Source organism: Poecilia reticulata, chromosome 12 (genome assembly GCF_904066995.2).
Source record: "Poecilia reticulata chromosome 12, P_reticulata-male-v2, whole genome shotgun sequence".
NCBI classification, from domain to species: Eukaryota; Metazoa; Chordata; class Actinopteri; order Cyprinodontiformes; family Poeciliidae; genus Poecilia; species Poecilia reticulata.
The window spans coordinates 22,448,877-22,465,832 of NC_088841.1; the positions used below are offsets into that span (position 1 = coordinate 22,448,877).

At 36.1% G+C, this 16,956-nt stretch overlaps 2 protein-coding genes across 8 annotated transcripts in view; both read right to left on the bottom strand.

Annotated features, from left to right (window-relative positions):
* igsf9a (immunoglobulin superfamily, member 9a) overlaps positions 1-9,510 on the bottom strand; it is a 55,575-nt gene extending 46,065 nt beyond the window's left edge. For 2 of the 7 annotated variants that reach the window (XR_014090188.1, XM_081613556.1), the window contains exons 1-2: positions 9,035-9,507; positions 3,883-3,929 (exon numbers count right to left, since the gene is read on the bottom strand). The gene's annotated coding sequence lies outside the window, so the exon portion shown is untranslated. Of the gene's footprint in view, positions 1-3,882; positions 3,930-9,034 lie in introns of all 7 variants that reach the window. The other 5 variants (XR_014090185.1, XR_014090186.1, XR_014090183.1 and 2 more) reach the window with 5 other exon arrangements.
* Positions 9,511-11,017: 1,507 nt separating this feature from the next.
* On the bottom strand, positions 11,018-16,956 carry LOC103473976 (transmembrane protein 230-like). The gene is made up of 4 exons (XM_081613532.1): positions 16,826-16,956; positions 14,836-14,950; positions 13,871-13,993; positions 11,018-11,274 (listed from the first exon to the last, which is right to left on the bottom strand). Exons 2-4 carry the CDS (start codon positions 14,914-14,916, stop codon positions 11,134-11,136), a joined length of 345 nt encoding a protein of 114 aa, XP_081469658.1. The 5' UTR covers positions 14,917-14,950; positions 16,826-16,956; the 3' UTR covers positions 11,018-11,133.

A 16,956-nucleotide genomic window follows, 5' to 3' on the forward strand; every position in this document is an offset into this window, starting at 1 on the left:
TCACCGCCCCGGCAGCGGCCGTGCAGATCCTATTTACCGTCCCCACTCTCACTCCCGTTTTTATGGCCGTCTTCATCTTTAGGGCCGGGGCAAAGTCTGAACCGGTGCAAAACAATTACGCCGGCTGTCAACAGTCGCCGTGCTCCGCTCAACCCGCGCCCATGCCTCAGCAAACGGCGTACGAGACTTTCCCCAGAATTAATGTGAAAGTTAAAACTCAATCTGCAGCCGCTCTGTTCATCACCGTCAGCTGGAGCGTAAACACACCAATCCACAGTCCTTCACCTGCCTGGCTTCTCGCCGCCTCACAGAAAAACTTTATGCTGAACAAACTGCGTTTGATTTAAAGGCAGCTAAGGATAAGCCGCAACGTTACGATTCTGCTGCAAAGAAGGAGAAATAAAAACTGCAACTCCAAGCCTGGCAGTACATCACTTGGTGTCTTTCTTCAGCTTGGAGCGTTCCACAATAAGTCAGTAATTAATTTCAAAAAGCAAAACTTTCACACGGTAATCTAGTTCCGACAGTTATTCATTTATTCCTGTTAATTTTCACAAATGCAGCTTACAGCTTCTGAAAACTCAAAATTCAACTTCTCTGAAGTTTTTATTTTAAATAGGAGTAATAAAAAGGGATAATAGAGTGCTGCAATGGAAAGTTGAGTGGAAGGAAAAAGGCAGGGCTTCAAACATACCGATCACTTTAACGGCCATGTTTGTGAACTGCAGGAAGCCGGAGTACCCAGAGAGTACGCCATTGATTCTGCAAGCTAACGATGCCAACAATGGCTAACAGCATTGAAAATCACATTAGTTTTCTGGCTTTTTATGTTATTTTATCAACATTTGCAACTATTTGGATGGAGTTTTTATTGGAGTTTAGGGTAAAAAAGAAAAGAAAAGAAAGCCCAAAATACTACACATAAAAAAAAAGAAATAATTTTTATTTTATTCATTCTTTGTTGGGTACTGGAGGGGGAAAAAAATCTGCAAAAGCAACAAATGAATATCTTAATAAAGCCTTATTTATAAAGTACACCACAGCTTTCTCTCCCACTCAACTTTCCACAAATACGCCTGGACGAGTCGCACTGAAAAGCCAGCTTCAACAAACACTAAAAGATGTGTTGTGAAGCTAGTTTGCTTTTTTTAAACACAAAGCTACACATAAAAGTTGTAAGGAAGCATCAGAAAAAGAAGAAGAAAACACAACTGACAGCTCCAGATAAATAAATCAGTTTCTCGCAGCTTTATTGGTCAGAACTGTGAGTCTGTGGCAAAACAGAAAGCAATAAAAAATAAAGAAGATACGAGGGACAGACAGAGAGGCAAACACAGCGAGGAAAGATAAGAGGCACAAAAAAATCTCATTAAGCTGCAGGACATTTTCCGTCATTAAATCAGAACTAAAAACTGTGAGAGCTGCCAAACAAACGCACGGCCGCTTTGTTTGGACGCCATGGCGACTCGGAGCGTCTCCCTCAGACTCATTCTGCCGCCGTCTCGACACCGACGGCACAGCTGCGGCACCGGCACGCGCTTTAAAGGTATAATGAATGAGCAGGTAGGTCCCAAAGCAAAGCAGCTTGTCTCTCACTGATTTATCACCTGACAGAAATAGAAATGTCAGTGACAGGCGTGCTGTTGAGATTCTGCTGCAGCCTTCTCCATCTGCGTAAGGAGACAGGCTGAATAATCAGGACTGAAGCTCAGATTCATCAGGGAAACAAATGTTTTCCCATCAGACCGAGTTCCTCCTGCAGGAAAAAGTTCTTTTTACGCCATGCCAGATTATCGATTCTTACTCAGACGGTGGCTTTAAGGAAAACGAAGCACTAAACTTTTTCTCGGAGGATGTGGAGCATTTCTATCTGCCAGGAACAGGATTGGACATTAACCTCTACACAGAAACGGAAAACACTTGGAAAAAGGTAAAAAGACGTACAACACAAGGGAAACGTTAGAAATAACCAAGATCAACAGCAAAAGTCTGAAATATAGAGTTAAATAACAGCATAGTGAACTTTGACCTTTCATCTAAAGGATCTAAACTCTGCTTCACACTATAAAAAACTTAATACAGTAACAAGTTATTAAATACAATTATATTTTGCAAAACTGCAGTCATTAAAATCATTAAGCAAATACCAGGCTTAACTCGAGCCCCAACCAGGCTTAGTATTTCTTATTTATTCAAGTATTTTTTAAAATGTTAGCATTTTTAAGACTTTATAGTTGGTGTTCAGGTATTAATCTTCCAATAACATAAATATTGAGTGATATTTTCACATTTCCTGTCAACTTTAAACATTTTTTAACTCAAAAACATGGCAGCCTACTGGATGAATGCTAGCTAGGCTAATGGCTAACTGCTCACTCCCAATATGAAGGTTTTCTGCTTTCCTGGCAAATAAACTAAAAAAAAAAATTGCATCTAGATGTGCTTTAAACTTCACAGACGAATAATAACAATAATAGATTTTATTCATATAGTTTATGCTATATAGCCTGCTAGCATGTTAGCTGGAAGATGAGGTGAGGTTTTTATTAACATTCCTGTGTTCTTCCACTGAATCTGCTGAATTATACTTTACTAATATCATAACCTGAAATTAGATAAGTAGTGAATTAAATAGGGTCTGTCAGACAACACAAAGGAGGCTTAAAACAGCTATCCCATCATTAAAATCATTAAGTAAATATCATGTCCAGATCTTAAAAATGTTACAAACAAATGAGAGACAACATCACTAAGATATATTAGCCTGGAAAAGGTCACAAATACATTTGAGAATCCACAATCAGAGCCATTATCCACAGTAGTGACCTTCAAAAGAGGTCAGTCTACCAAAATTACTCCAAATACCAGACCAAAATTTCACTACATGCTTAAATCAGGTATTTAAGATAAAACAATAAAAAGAGACTTCCAACGCAAAAACCCTGCGACTAAAAAGAACTTGAAGGCCAATCTGACAATTGCTTAAAAACCAAAAGGCTAATTTTGATGATTGGCTATATAAGCATGACATCATTCTCCTGACTCCACCTCTGATTGGTCGATCAGGCCCCTCCGACACCTCCTCTCCTGATCGCATTGTCAAATTTCAATTACAAAATGTGTTTGTGTAAATTAAACGGTAAACTGATTTTAATTTTTTTTTCCCCAGATATTTATTGTCCCTTTATCTTTTTATGACGGTGTGTTTCATTTATGTCGCACATAATTTTGAATCAATTAAAACACACTTTATTAATCCTAAAGGATAATTTAATGGTTAACATTTAATGTCTACTGGGCCAGAAAAGACCATTAGCAGGAAAGCTAAGAGACTGAGGGTGAAACTTGGGTTAATGTTTTTTTTAGATTTGTTTCTTTACCTTAATTAAATCAATGGTGGATAGATTGTACTTTCACTGATTAATTAAATTAAACATGGCTTGCTCTGTTCAACATTAAAGCTCAAATGTAAGAAAAGAAAATCTGAGTTTGAGAATTTTATTCATTACTCCATAGAATCAGCGGATGTAAAAGCCTCTTTTTATTTTTCTACGATGTGGAAATCAGCAGCAACACAAGCTGAGTTAATAGAGTTGCTAATTTGTTAGGCAGGAGATTTCACTTCATAAATGTTAATGGTGCTGACACAATTCTGTTGAAAAAAAAGGATTGAAAAGCACCAAGCGCAAAGTACGGCTGTGGCTTTTAAGGATTATCGTCTTTAACCCAAATATTCCACCAGATAAGCCAGAAAAAGCACTGAAGCTATGGCCGTTTATCATTTTGGGAGCTGATTTCGTGATCACTAAATGCCCCAAATGCAAACCCGCCATTAGCAAACTCTGTCTTTTTAGAGAGAGAAAGAAAAGATGAAAGATTCACCTCATCTCTTGATTGGATTTTATTTCCTTCTCTGCATTTTTGATTACCTGGAAGGATAAAAAAGGTGGAGAAACATTATTTTCTAGTTTAATTTGTTTTGGACACACTCCATGAAAATTAAACGACAAATAGGAAGATTTTCTGCAAATAATTTGGAGTTAAATTCTACAAAACAAAATGTGAACAGCTGAAGAAAGTCAGCTGGTGACATGGAAATGTAGAGCTGTGTTTTATCAGCGCAGCTTTGGTAATTAATCTCATTTTTTCTTGTTGTAACCTCAAATAGCGAGAGCAAATTGGAGGAGTCCAAGGATCAAACCTTGGGGAACTCCAAGTTATCTTTACAAATTATTTGGCATATAATAAATCATTTGTGCAAAGTTTGATTTAAAACAAACTTGGGAACTCCAAGTTAATACAACTTGGAGTTCCCCAAGGTTTAATTCTAGGACTCCTCCAAATTGCTCTCACTATATCAGCGAGAGCAAATTGGAGGGGTCCTAAAACTTGTGCAAATGAAACTTTTCACAAGGTTTAAAATGTTCCTTTAAGGAAAATTTCCTTCCTTAAATTAAGGAAATCTTGATCAATGTAGTTGTTGAGGCATGCAACTAAAATTTTAAGAGAATGCAAGGTTAATTTTTACCAATTTCAAAATAAACTGCAGCAAAGAATGTGCATTTTCAGATTAAAAAGCTATTTTTAGGAGAGAACTTAATGACAAGGTAAAAATAAAAGTGACTTTTCAGTATTTGACCTTGCCTGCCAATCATGAATCTGAAGAACCAACAGCGCCCAACATCAAAACGTTTAACATGCTTTTCATATGAAAGGCCAAAGACTCAAAAATGTCAAAATATACATTTTTAAATTTGGCCTCAAATTCCTCCCTTATCTTTTATAGCTTCCTATTCCAGCTTGTATTTAAAGTTTCATGTCATTCTTTGCCAAACTCACCATCACTGGAACGTTTGAGGCTGTAAAATGTCATGTTGGAACATCTACTGTCAGCCATCTCTCTCAAGAAAGAAATAAAAAATAAAATGCTCTTCATTGGCATTCACCCTGCTCCAACCCGGTTCGTCTTTGTTACCGTGATAAGAGTTTTCCCCAGGGAGCTTACTTTATTCAGCCTGGCCCCTGTTAATCTACATCTTATTTTTTTTTCCCATCGTTGCACATGTGTCAGAAAGGCTGGTTTTTATAAATCCAAACACGCTCCTTCCATCACAATGGGTACTCTCCGTCTGGCTCGGTTTGATGTGCACTTAAGGGGAAAATAGGACAGGCAAAATAAATAGGGTTCCACTTTAGTGGCCATACAAACGCTTGGAGTGCAAATATTTGGCATCTTTTCTGGGAATCAAGGTGAATGCCACAATGTCTTGTTGACCCCATAGATGGAGTGACTGTAAAGCCCTGGCTTACAAAGTAAAGAGCAGCAATATGGAGGTCAAACCAATGTCACAAAGTCAGTCTGTAACATCACAGTGGTCACGAATTGCTTCTTTTTCTGTTGCAATAAGGGTGCAATCACACCAACCCTGTCTGGTTGGCTACTTTAATCAGAGTCTAGTTGTTTTGCCAAGAAAGTTTGGTTCGTTTGGGGAGGTGTGAACACGTAATCGAACTCAAAACAGCGAGCTCTGGTCCACTTACAAACCTCGGTTTGTTGAAGTGAACTCTGGCGCTGATGAAATGCATACGTGAAGCAGGAAGTGGACCGCAGCACAGGTCACTCTGGGTAAATACAACCAAAACAAATGTGCGCTAGCAAGCTACGCTAGCAGGAGAAATGGCTCGTGATCTTTTACCAAAAACGAAAGACAAATTCTACAAAACCTGACGCTACTCCAGTTTTTCCATTTACAGTGTCTTCTTTATCAACCTTTAATAAACCTTAAAACAAAAATCAATCTGAAAGCTAGATAAGGACACTGTGGATAGTGTCCTTATCCACAGAGAAACGAATCGTGAACCAACATGAGCTGAAAGACTAATCAGAGAAGAAGACGGTTTTACTCAAAGAAGCAGACAGCAGATTTCAATTTGCAACCTTCGTCTGGGGCGAGCGACATGGACTTAAACCTTTATTACAATATTTCGAGGTAAAATCGTGACTATTTATTACATCTTTTTAGATAACTGCGTGGCTGTGACTAAAATACTGCTCTCCCATTTGTAAGATGCTTCTTTAGAACATTAGTTGCATTTAAAAAGTTATCACCAAGCTGCACACAGTAACTGCATGTAGTCATATTTTCAAATGTGTTGATATTTATTGATGCTTCATTTGAACAAAGTGAAGAAAATAGTAAAACTAACAATCCAGTCAATATGGATAGTTTTGGGGGGCTTTACACTGCAAAAATTACAAAATATCAAAGTATTTCTGACTAGTTTATAGTGCAAATATCTTACTTCACTTGTAATAAGACAGAAATAATTTACAATCTTATACAAGCAAGAAATAGAAGCTTGTTTTGAGCCAAAGGTTCTAGTTCTATTGGTAGAATGTTCCACTGCACCGTTGCCTAGCAACCCCAGACAGTTACCTAGCAACCCTAGACACGCCTAGATTGTTGCCTAGCAACCCCAGACACACCCAGACCATTACCTAGCAACCCAGTTCGATTTCCATTGGCAGATTATTTCACTTATAACAAGAAATTTTTATCATAAGTAAAATAATCTGCCAAAGGAATAAGTACTTTTTCATCAATATTAAGGAATTATTTACTTCAAACAAGCTGAAAAGTTACTTGTAAGTTGGTTTTGTCTTACTTCGATTGTAATAAGACAAAATTAGAAACTAGACAAAAATACTTGGTAAGATTGTGTTTTTGCAGCGTAAATATTAGCTGAAATTTATCATGGCAACTATAAATCAAAATTCTTATAAGTAGCATATCACAATAAATGATAAACGATACCATAAATGCCCCTCTCTATGTCTGATTAAGCTAAAATCAACGCTTTTGGCCTTAATGATTGTTTTTATGACTAGAAAACAAAAATTTGCTTTTTGCCATTAGTATTGCGCAGACAACAACAGTATCTCATCATTTGAATAAAATAATTGTCTTTCTGTTGATCTGCATTGCAAAACTCACCTCAGAACTGATTCAAGGCAAAGTTGTTGCATGAAATATTAAGAGATGATTACGATTAGGATTTTAATATTTCAGCCAAAGGGTGTTTGAGAAGAAACCCAAAAATTAATTGGTTTTAATTTAAAGTCAGAGCTGCCTTCTTTAGATCCTGAGAGCTGAAATATGAAACTGCTCAAGGCCACAAGCTCATCTCTGCAAAGCTTTGCTAATGCCTAAAATTACATTTTTTCTGTATAAATAATATTTGAACAGCCATGTTTTACAGCCCAAGAAGCAAGGTGAGGCTTTTATAAAACCCTTAATTCCAGTTTCTCAAGGTTTTAAAAGAGCTCCTGCTAATATTTTGACACCAGCAGCTAATGGGCTGATATGACCTTTGTTATATCTGATTTAATTCCACTTCAGTCTGCTGCCGTTGTCAATATGAAGTGTTTACGGTACTGCTGCAGATCAAGAGGCACCATACGGGCTCTTCTCCTTCTCAGGTTAATTAATTTCCACTGAGTTCGTTTTTCTGATGACGTAAACTTGGTGAGAGGGAAAAATTATCCATTAAACCGGAAGCCCAGCTGGTGCGTCGAGAGGCTCGATAAAAACTGACAAGAGAGTTTCTGAAATCGTTAACGGGGCTCATCTGGGGACTTTATGGATATTTTTGCCAATTAACACTGGAAAATGAAGATAAATGAAGATAGACTAAACACTACAGAAAAATACATATTAATGCAAATATTTTATTATTATTTGGGAAGCAAAAATCCCCCAAAATTACCTTTTGTCGATATGCATTTACTTTGAAAGTTTGCTTCCTAAAAAACATATACATTGAACATTTTATAGTTCAGTTTATCAGAAAGTCCAAATAACACATCATAAAGGTTTCAGCCCCTTATAAAACCATAGTTACACTGTAAAATATATTTTTAGATAATTAAATGATAGTAATTAAATGTAGTATTTTCCAGGCACTTTAAAGATTATTTGTGTTAAATTACATATATTTTTTGTCCATCTGATATTATTTTAAAAATATTTAATTAAATGGGCTGATGGATGCTTATTACTCAATTTAAAAAAATATATGCAAGTAGAGTTAATTAGCCTAGCTCTGATACTAAGCATTATTGTTATAAAATGCTGACTTTTGCTTTATATTTTTAATTATTTTGTCTTATTACATCCCACTAATTAAGGTTAATGCTCTATACCACTTAAACTTTTCAAATAAAAGTTTCACTGATAATGTCATTTGGTAAAGTGAAGTTAAAGTCATTATTTTTTAAGCAGACAACATTCAGACAGATGTCAAAATGAAATACCAATAAATGGGATGGGCATTTATCGCATCGCTTATAATTTATCGTGATAAATTTCGCCCACCCATACCATTAAACAATCGAAGAACATCAAGCTAACATCTAGCTAACGTCCGTCCAACTATCGGACGAATTTATTCGGACAAATTATTAAATACATTCTAGTGACACATATCACACTTCTTTATGGCGTTCTAAAGAAGCCAATTACAAATTAGTATTCATTTTTAAGAGCAGTATTTATGTTCGTGAGGTACGATTGTTGTCATGCATTACCAGAAATAGTGTCGTTTATCTTTTGTCACAACAGTACCACAAAATATCGCGATAGAACGTCCACATCGCCCACCCGGGCCATTAAACAATCGAAGAAAATCAAGCTAACGTCTAACTAACGTACGAACGTTCGCCCAACGTCAAATGCTAGCTAGCAACACTCGTTCGACATTTCTTAGTAACCATTTGGAAAGAGTTGATATTATGTTCCAGCTTATCAGTAATTAGGCGCCTTATCTTGTCTTTATGAGTCCAAAGTGCTAACCCAGTTAGTAAAGGAGAAAAAACAGGAGGTTTGTGGATTTAAACCAAGAATATCAATATAAAACTCTCTTAACATTATGATAACCCATAGAAAGTTCATTAGTTTAGTCTACATGCCACACACAGCTCAATAGGGTTAATTTATCAACATTTAAACACTTTTGATCGTGTTTTTAACCTTACCTGTGGTTCGCTGGTGGATTCCCTTTAAAAATAAATCCTCTACATGTTCCCTCTGGTCCAACTGAAGCGACAGTTTGAAACCGAGTAGAATGAAGGTTTTGTTCCTTTAAGCGACAAAAACCACCAGGATCCCCAGCTGTAACACGAACCTTTTCTTTTCTCATCCGTCTTTAAGAGCCCACCGGGCAACAGGTGTTCGTTTCACGTACAGGTGACGCCTCTCCTCTTACCTCTCCGTCCCTCCCACCGCTGCTGCTGCTTCCTTGTTCAGCCCAACTCATCATCATCATCATCATCATCATCATGACCAGAGAGCACATCCCAACTCTGGAAGCTCCTGAATTTTAAATCCAGTTTGTTCAAGCTGACACGTTTTCCATTTCCAATCCCCTGATGACGTCCGTCTCAGCTGCAGCCACCAGAGGGCGCCATTTACCTGCTGGAGGCCAAACTGTTGGGCTTCCGTTGGAAGTCATGAAGAAAAATGTCACAAATATAAACAGTTTTTCTAAAACACGTTTCTTTTCATATTGAGAAACTATTCACACATTTTGGGAAAACGGTGCGGGAAAATTCACTCAATTTTCCCCCATTTTGTCACAAAATTAAACTTTCTTTTGCTTGTTTGTTAAATAAATCTAAAAATAAAAAATAAATGCAAACAATATTCTGAGATTTTGCAAACTAATAATTTTGGTCATCTTAGCCGGCATAAAAAGTTGAAAAAAATATATTTTGCCTATTTTTAGTGTGAAATTAACTATAAGGTGAATAAGAATAACAATACTTCAACATGTTTTCACTCAAGTTAAAGTAAAAAGTAGCTCCAGATAATTAAGTGAAAAAGCTTTTGTTAAAAAGGTGACAGAAATATTTATACATCTGATTTAAAAATGATGTAATTGGACACAAGAAAGTTTTACATTTTATACCAATTAATTTAATTAAATACCAATTTAATTAATTTGGTATTTAAAATACCAGCATCCATTACATTATAAATAACTCCAAATTAAGTTAATAGAAAAAAATCACTGACGAATTACACTTTTCAACACAATTTAACAAATATTAACAGCATGTTAGTAATATTAGGACAGTACATATATTTATATAATGGAATAATTAGCAAAAATGATATCAAGTAAAGCAGTGTACTATGGTCTTTGTATAGATATATAAAAAAAAAGATGACATTTCTGCTCAAAACTGATATTCTGAGAATTTCAAAAATTTTCAGAGAAATCAAGAAAAAATTCAGAATTTGAAAAGCCAAAAATGAGAATTTTTTTAATTAACCTCAGAAGTTTTCTAGAAAAAAACTCAGAAATTCCCAAGTCTTTTTTTTTTTTAATCAAATATTTCTAAAATTTATCTCAAAAAATGTTTCTAGCAAATTTTCCAATTTTCAAACTTGATTTTTCTATAACATCTCAGATTTTTTGGGGAAGAAATGTACTCCCCCCCCTGTTTCCTCATTTATAATTGCCCTAACATGCTACCACAGCCTTGATTAAAACCTTAAATAATCCACATTTGTTAATATTTTTGATTTACTGAATAAGTTCAAAACATGTAACATTTATTAAACACCCCAGCATTTTATTTTCTGCTTCATTGCAGCAACTTCAAAACATTCTTTATTGTCGCTCCAGCATAACAAAAGGAAACACTGCTTTTAAACATTCTAAACACAGAGCAAGAAGAGTACAAACACTTTAAAATATATACCTACACCATAAAAAACTCTACTTTGGATTATAATGCAAACACTCCGTCCCAGAAGAACCAGTAAGGATGCGAGTATGGAGCTGCAGCCGCCTTGGAGCGACGGTAAATAAGAAACGCGTCATGATTTCTGTGTCGTGTTTTTGCAGGCCAGCTTCCTCAGCTGCCAATAAAGCAGCTGGAGTCTCTGAGGTCGGTCGTGCTTCGGCGTGGAGGCTAATAAAGCGAAGAAGAAACGAGAGCAAACAGAGCAAAGAAGAAACATCTCAGTTATACATTTCTGCAACACTTCAGCAAAGCTCCATCATGTCGGCCTCCACCGCTCCGTTCGTTCTGCTACATTCGATTCAGAGGGGAAACATTCGCTCGGGTCAGTCGCCGAAGTCCGGGATGTCATCGTAGGAGTAACCGCGGTAACCCTTGGCGGCGTAGTAGGCGATCCTGAGGTGGTAAAAGCCGGGCAGGAAGACCAGGAGGCCTATGACGATGACGGGGATGGTGCGGTCAGGATTCTGGCAGCAAAACAAAAAAATAAATAAACATCAAATAGTGAAGGTGAAAATGAAAAAGCAAGGTAGGAAAACGTGAATCAGAAACACAGCAGGAGGCTTTGCTTTTATGCAAACCATGAGTGAGTCAGGGTGCAGCGCTGGACTCCACCACCAGATGGCAGCATCCCTGCTGGTTTTCAGAGCTGCACTGCAGCATCACTGCAGCATTATGGCATTAAAACAATCTGCTTTTCTGTGTTGGTGCAGAACTAAAGCCGCACTGCAGAACTTTAACTCTACATCTTTAATGTTCTTGACTAGAAACAAAGAAATTGATCTTGTTTGGCAGATAAACTCTTTCCTTCAGTGCTGGCTGTTCAAAAACTGTAATTGAGATTAATTATAAAAAAATAGATAAAACCAAACTCATTCATCAATCAGCTCTGACAACTTTTCCCCAAACAGAACTGCTACATAACTAACTGTAATCTGATGCTGGAAGATTTACTTCTTATACCCGTTTTTTAAAGTAATTAAAACTTGGAGCAAGTTAGTGAGTCAGTGAGTGAATTAGTGAGTGACCAAGTGAGTGAGTGAAAGAGTTACTGAGTTAGTAGTAACTGAGTGAGTTAGCAAACAACTGAATAAGTTACCGAATGACTGAGTTACTGAATGATTGAACGCGAGTTAGTAAGAGTTAGTAGTAACCGAGTGAGTCAGTCAGTGAGCCTTAGCAAGGCAGCAACTCATTGAGTGAGTGAATATAACTGAGTGAACGCATTAGTGAATTGGTAGTAACCAGGTGAGTTAGCGGGCTAGCAGGTTACCAAGTGATTGAGTTAGTGAGTTACTATGCGAGTGAGTAGTTAGCATGCCAGCAAATTAGCAATTTACTGACTGAGTGAATGTAAGTGAGTGAAAGCATTAATGTGTTAGTAGTGAGTGAGTTAGCAAGCTGGCAAGTTACTGAGTGAGTGTGAGCGAGTAAATGTGAGTGAAGGTTTTAGTGAGTTAGTAGTAACTTAGTGAGTCGGCAAGTGATGGAGTTAGTGAACGACTGAATGAGTTACAGAGTGAATGAGTTACTAAGAGAGTTGGTGAGTGAACAGGAGTTAGAAGAGTTAGTAGCTGAGTGAGTCGATAATTGAGTGAGTTACAGAGTGAGAAAATGAATGAGTGACTTACTGAGTAAAAGAAAGTAAATGAGTTGGTGAGTTAGTAAGAGTGAGTTAGCAAGGAAGTTTGTGAACGACTGAATGAGTTAGTGACTGACTTACTACATGACTAGAAGAGTTAGTAGCAACCGATAAGTATGTAACTGAGTGAGTGAGTGAGTGAGTGAGTGACAAACTGAGTTAGAGACTGAGTTAACGAGCAAGCAAATGAGTGAGTGAGTGAGTGAGTGAGTGAGTGAGTGAGTGAGTGAGTGAGTGAGTGAGTGAGTGAGTGAGTGAGTGAGTGAGTCAAAAAGCTGAAGGAGCAACTTACGTCCAATTTAAATATTTGTCAAATCCTGAAATATAAATGTATTTCTGTCATTTTTGTTACAATCAGTGAAGCTTTTCTTTGTCCAGTCTGAGGTTTGGTTGTTTTAGCTGCAGCTTTAATGCGTCTATTTTCAACGTTTGTCCAAAACGGAGGCAGACGTCACTGGTGGCAGTCATTTGACTGCTCTAATTATCAGACTGGAAGCAGCCATGTTTCCTGCAGGTGAGGCGGCTGCAGCATCCTCAGGTTTCACAGCTCACCGGGTCGAGTAATGGGACCAAACCAGCAGGAAATTCTGCACCACCTGCGCTTTTCCTGATACGATACGGTAAAAATATCTGTAGCACCAAGTGGCATAAATTATAAAAACAGTTCATGTGTAGCTTAGGCTGCCTGACTTGCTACTTTATTTAGTTCATGAAGCTGTTTAAATAAAACTCTTTACTTTCACTAGATGATCACAACCCAATAAAAATCCATATAAAATGTAAAATATTTAAATAATTTCTTAATCTGATAATAGATATGTTAAGGATTGTCATCTTTTAATATGTTTAAGAGCATATTTTAATAATTTCACTCTTTTCTGTTGCATTGAGGGCCACAAGTGCAACAATTCAATAAATAATGTGTCAAATATTTACATATTTAAACCTGAATTCATTATACTGTAAATAAAAAAAAATAAATGTACATAAAAATATTTTAAAATAAAATTTTGTTATTTAATATTTCCCCTTGCTACAAGCAACAACCTGCACAGATCACTGGACTGTAATGATGAAAAATACAATTATTTGGTTTTTCTGTATTTCTTGAGCTATTTTTACATTTAACTATTTGATTATTGTATTTAATAAGTTATTAAAACATCTGTTTTATTTAATGAGTGCATGTAATTATAATTTTATTTAAATAATTTCTGAAGAGGTTTCAGGGTTCTACTGTAGTTGCTTTAACAAAAAAATTTTTCCCAATATTTGACCATTTTTAGGCAAATATTGACATAGAAATCATGCAGGCATAAAAATGCTAAACCAGTGCTAAAAATGCATAATTTCCAGACTTTAAATGTGAAAATCTTCCAAGTTCTTGAGCAGAATAACTCAAGAAGAAACTTCAAACTCACCTCGACGTTGATGATCCCAGCCAGAAACAGAGCTCCCAAAATGATCAGCAGGGAGCCAATCAGGAACAAGATTACTGCCACACCAATCGCCTTGTAAGGGATCTTTGGTGGATTCTTCTTGAACTAGTAACACAGAAAATGTAATTATTATGCAGTAAAACAAGAAAGATTTCCAATCGGCATATAATTTGGCACCAATTCAAATAAACATTTTGCACTTAAAGTTGATATCCAATACCAATATCTGTATTGGATCTGTTATTTATTTTACATTATATTTATAATTCATAATTACACTTTCTGAACCATTTAACACAAGTTTGTTGCAGTTTATTTTAGGAATGCGTCAATATGAATATTTTGGCCCATACCGATATTGGATATCAATATTGATTTTATAGCCGATAACCGATATTTATCAGTATTATATATAGCCTATTTATAGTTTAGACACCTTTGGGGGGAAAAAACGACAAGATTGAAATTAAAATTGGTTGTTAATATTCTCAGCTTTATTTCGTGAGCCCATACCGATATGCTAAAAACATGGCTAATATCAGCCGATACCGATGTTAATGCCGATATATCGTGCATCTCTAGTTTAATTTTACATATTTGACTAAAATAATCAACTTATTGATTTTGTTAATTATTCATTTTCATTGGCTGTCATACTACTACTTGCACTGACTGAACAAATTAAAGTTGTTTTTACACATTTGACCAAATTTGTGAAGTTAATGGTGTAAAGTTATCAAATAAATTTGTAATCCCATACATTTAATAAAAAAAAAAAAAAAAAAGACGTTTCAAGTCAATGTAAGGCTGTTATTCTGTGTCTGTTCAGTATCAAACGACACTAATCCTCAGATATCGGTATCAGAAGGGAAATAAGTGATCAGTGCCAATTCCAACTGCATAATCAATCAATAAAAATATTAAAAACGTAACAATGAGGCGCTGACCTGCAGGTCGATGTAGCCATCGTCGTCAGCTGCCAGTCGAGAATACTTTACCTTGTTGTTGGATAATCCAGCTGTCAACATGTTGCTTCCAGCTGCCGTTAGCGTAGCATAACAGCTGTTTGGGGAGAGAATCGCAGGCTGGTAGTCAGAGTCATTTACAGCTTTTTGTACGAGTTCTGATTAATCCAAACAAACAGAAACCTGGCAAGTGAACAAGGTCGATATAAAGTCTGGAAAAGTTTAGTGGTTTAGCAACATCCAGGTGTGGATAAATCAGGAAGTACATGTGCATTTATAAGGTTCATCTCCCATTGCTTAAAGGTTGCATTCCACCATCCACCTCATAAAACTTTAACTTTTTAAATATTGACTCTTTTAAAACGGAAAAACCTGAACGGAGAACTCCAGAAATTTGAGTGAAAAAAAATGTGCAAACTCTTACTAAGCAAAGCTTTAACATGAATGTAGCAATCGATTTACAAAGGAGGTTTCCACAGATTTTCCTTTTCAATATTTTAAACTTTTTCATTGTGAAATTCAGTTAATAATTCCTCATCTAAATGGTAATTTACTGCTTTCCATATTTATTCAGGTTCTCAGACAAACAAAATACAATGACAACTAAAACATTCATCTAAACTAAATATGAACAGATTGAAAGGCTTTTTTCAGAGTAAAAATAACCTTATGGAAACACGTTTCTATAAAATCTTATAATTTTCTATTGAAGTAAAAAGAAAAAGGAGGAGAATCTGAAACAAGTTCTGGGTTTGCAATTAGACAAAAACTTGAAAAGGTGAATAATACATTTGGATTTTAACAGTTTGTAAAGTGTTTGCCTTTAAATAAACATATTTAAACCAAGTTGGAGACAATAAGTTAAGTCATTGCTAATTGTTTTGTAAATATGCACCTTGTTAGGGTGGTTTACGCAACTAATTGTAGAAATTATTTCACGAAATTCAAGCTTTTCACTTCCAAAAATAACTGGATAGAAGAGAAAGTGTGGAAATATTAATAGTTTAATCTTTTTGGCAAATATAAAAACTTCTAGAAGCTGTTTAAATAAAATGAAAGACTGTTTACTTTCACTAGACAAACTTTTCACACTTTTCAAGGCTGCAAAGGAAACTGCAGTTTAAGAAGTGCCATAATAAAAATTTCTGAAGCTGTTGAGCTTAAATCCTTGAAAAATACTTTGCTAAAAAGGGGGAAAAAACAGACATGAGCAACACATTAAATGTTAAAAAAAACATCCTGGAAAAGGCCAGGATGTAAGCAGGAGAGAAAAAGTAACCGTCTTAGGCGTCTACAGAAATATCTAGAAATATAATTTATTCGTCTGGATGGAAGAACAGGGATATAGTTTATGCCTAATGGGTTGAAAATATTCTCAACTTGTGTTTGTATGTTGTCAAAAGTTACATCTTTGTGAGTTTTTATGCTAAAAACGGAGTTGTTCATTCTTTCCCAACTTACCAAGACCACTAATAAGGGGATTAGCTGCCTTGTGCCTTTTATGATGTCATCGTTAAAGCCTGTTGTTGTGAAGGTAGTTTATCTCTTGGTCAAATAATTACAATAAAACTAGCAGGAAAACTGAATAAGGCAGGTTTGATAGGTAGGAGCGGAAGCTAAAGTAAATGTTATTGGTTATAATAATAAATCTGAGTAGCAGCTTTAAATTGCAAATCGTCTGAAAAGGACGTAATGGTATGAGATTTTTAATACAAGTTTAATTAGTCGTCAAACTGAAGATATTTTTAAAGGCGTCCGAGTCTCCCAATACTAAATTAGGAGCATTTTTAAAACGCGTAGCAAATTTATGAAGGGTTATTCGCTCAATTAAAAGGCTCTTGATTGAGTTTATCGTTTTAGCTGCCTAATTAGCTCAAGCATTAGCCTCCAACAAGTTACACTGGGAGAAAAAAAAACGAAGTACAAAAATAGACGAACACGGTTCCTCTAGTTCCGCCGCTGACTCTCTTACCTTTACAGGAGGCAGAATAAACCCAATTAGCCTCGCTTTGTTGATAAGTTCTGTCCCATCCACTGTGTTTCCATTGAGGGAAAAGCTTCCTTGTTGTTCCTTCACGGCGCATGCGCACACGCAAATCCCTG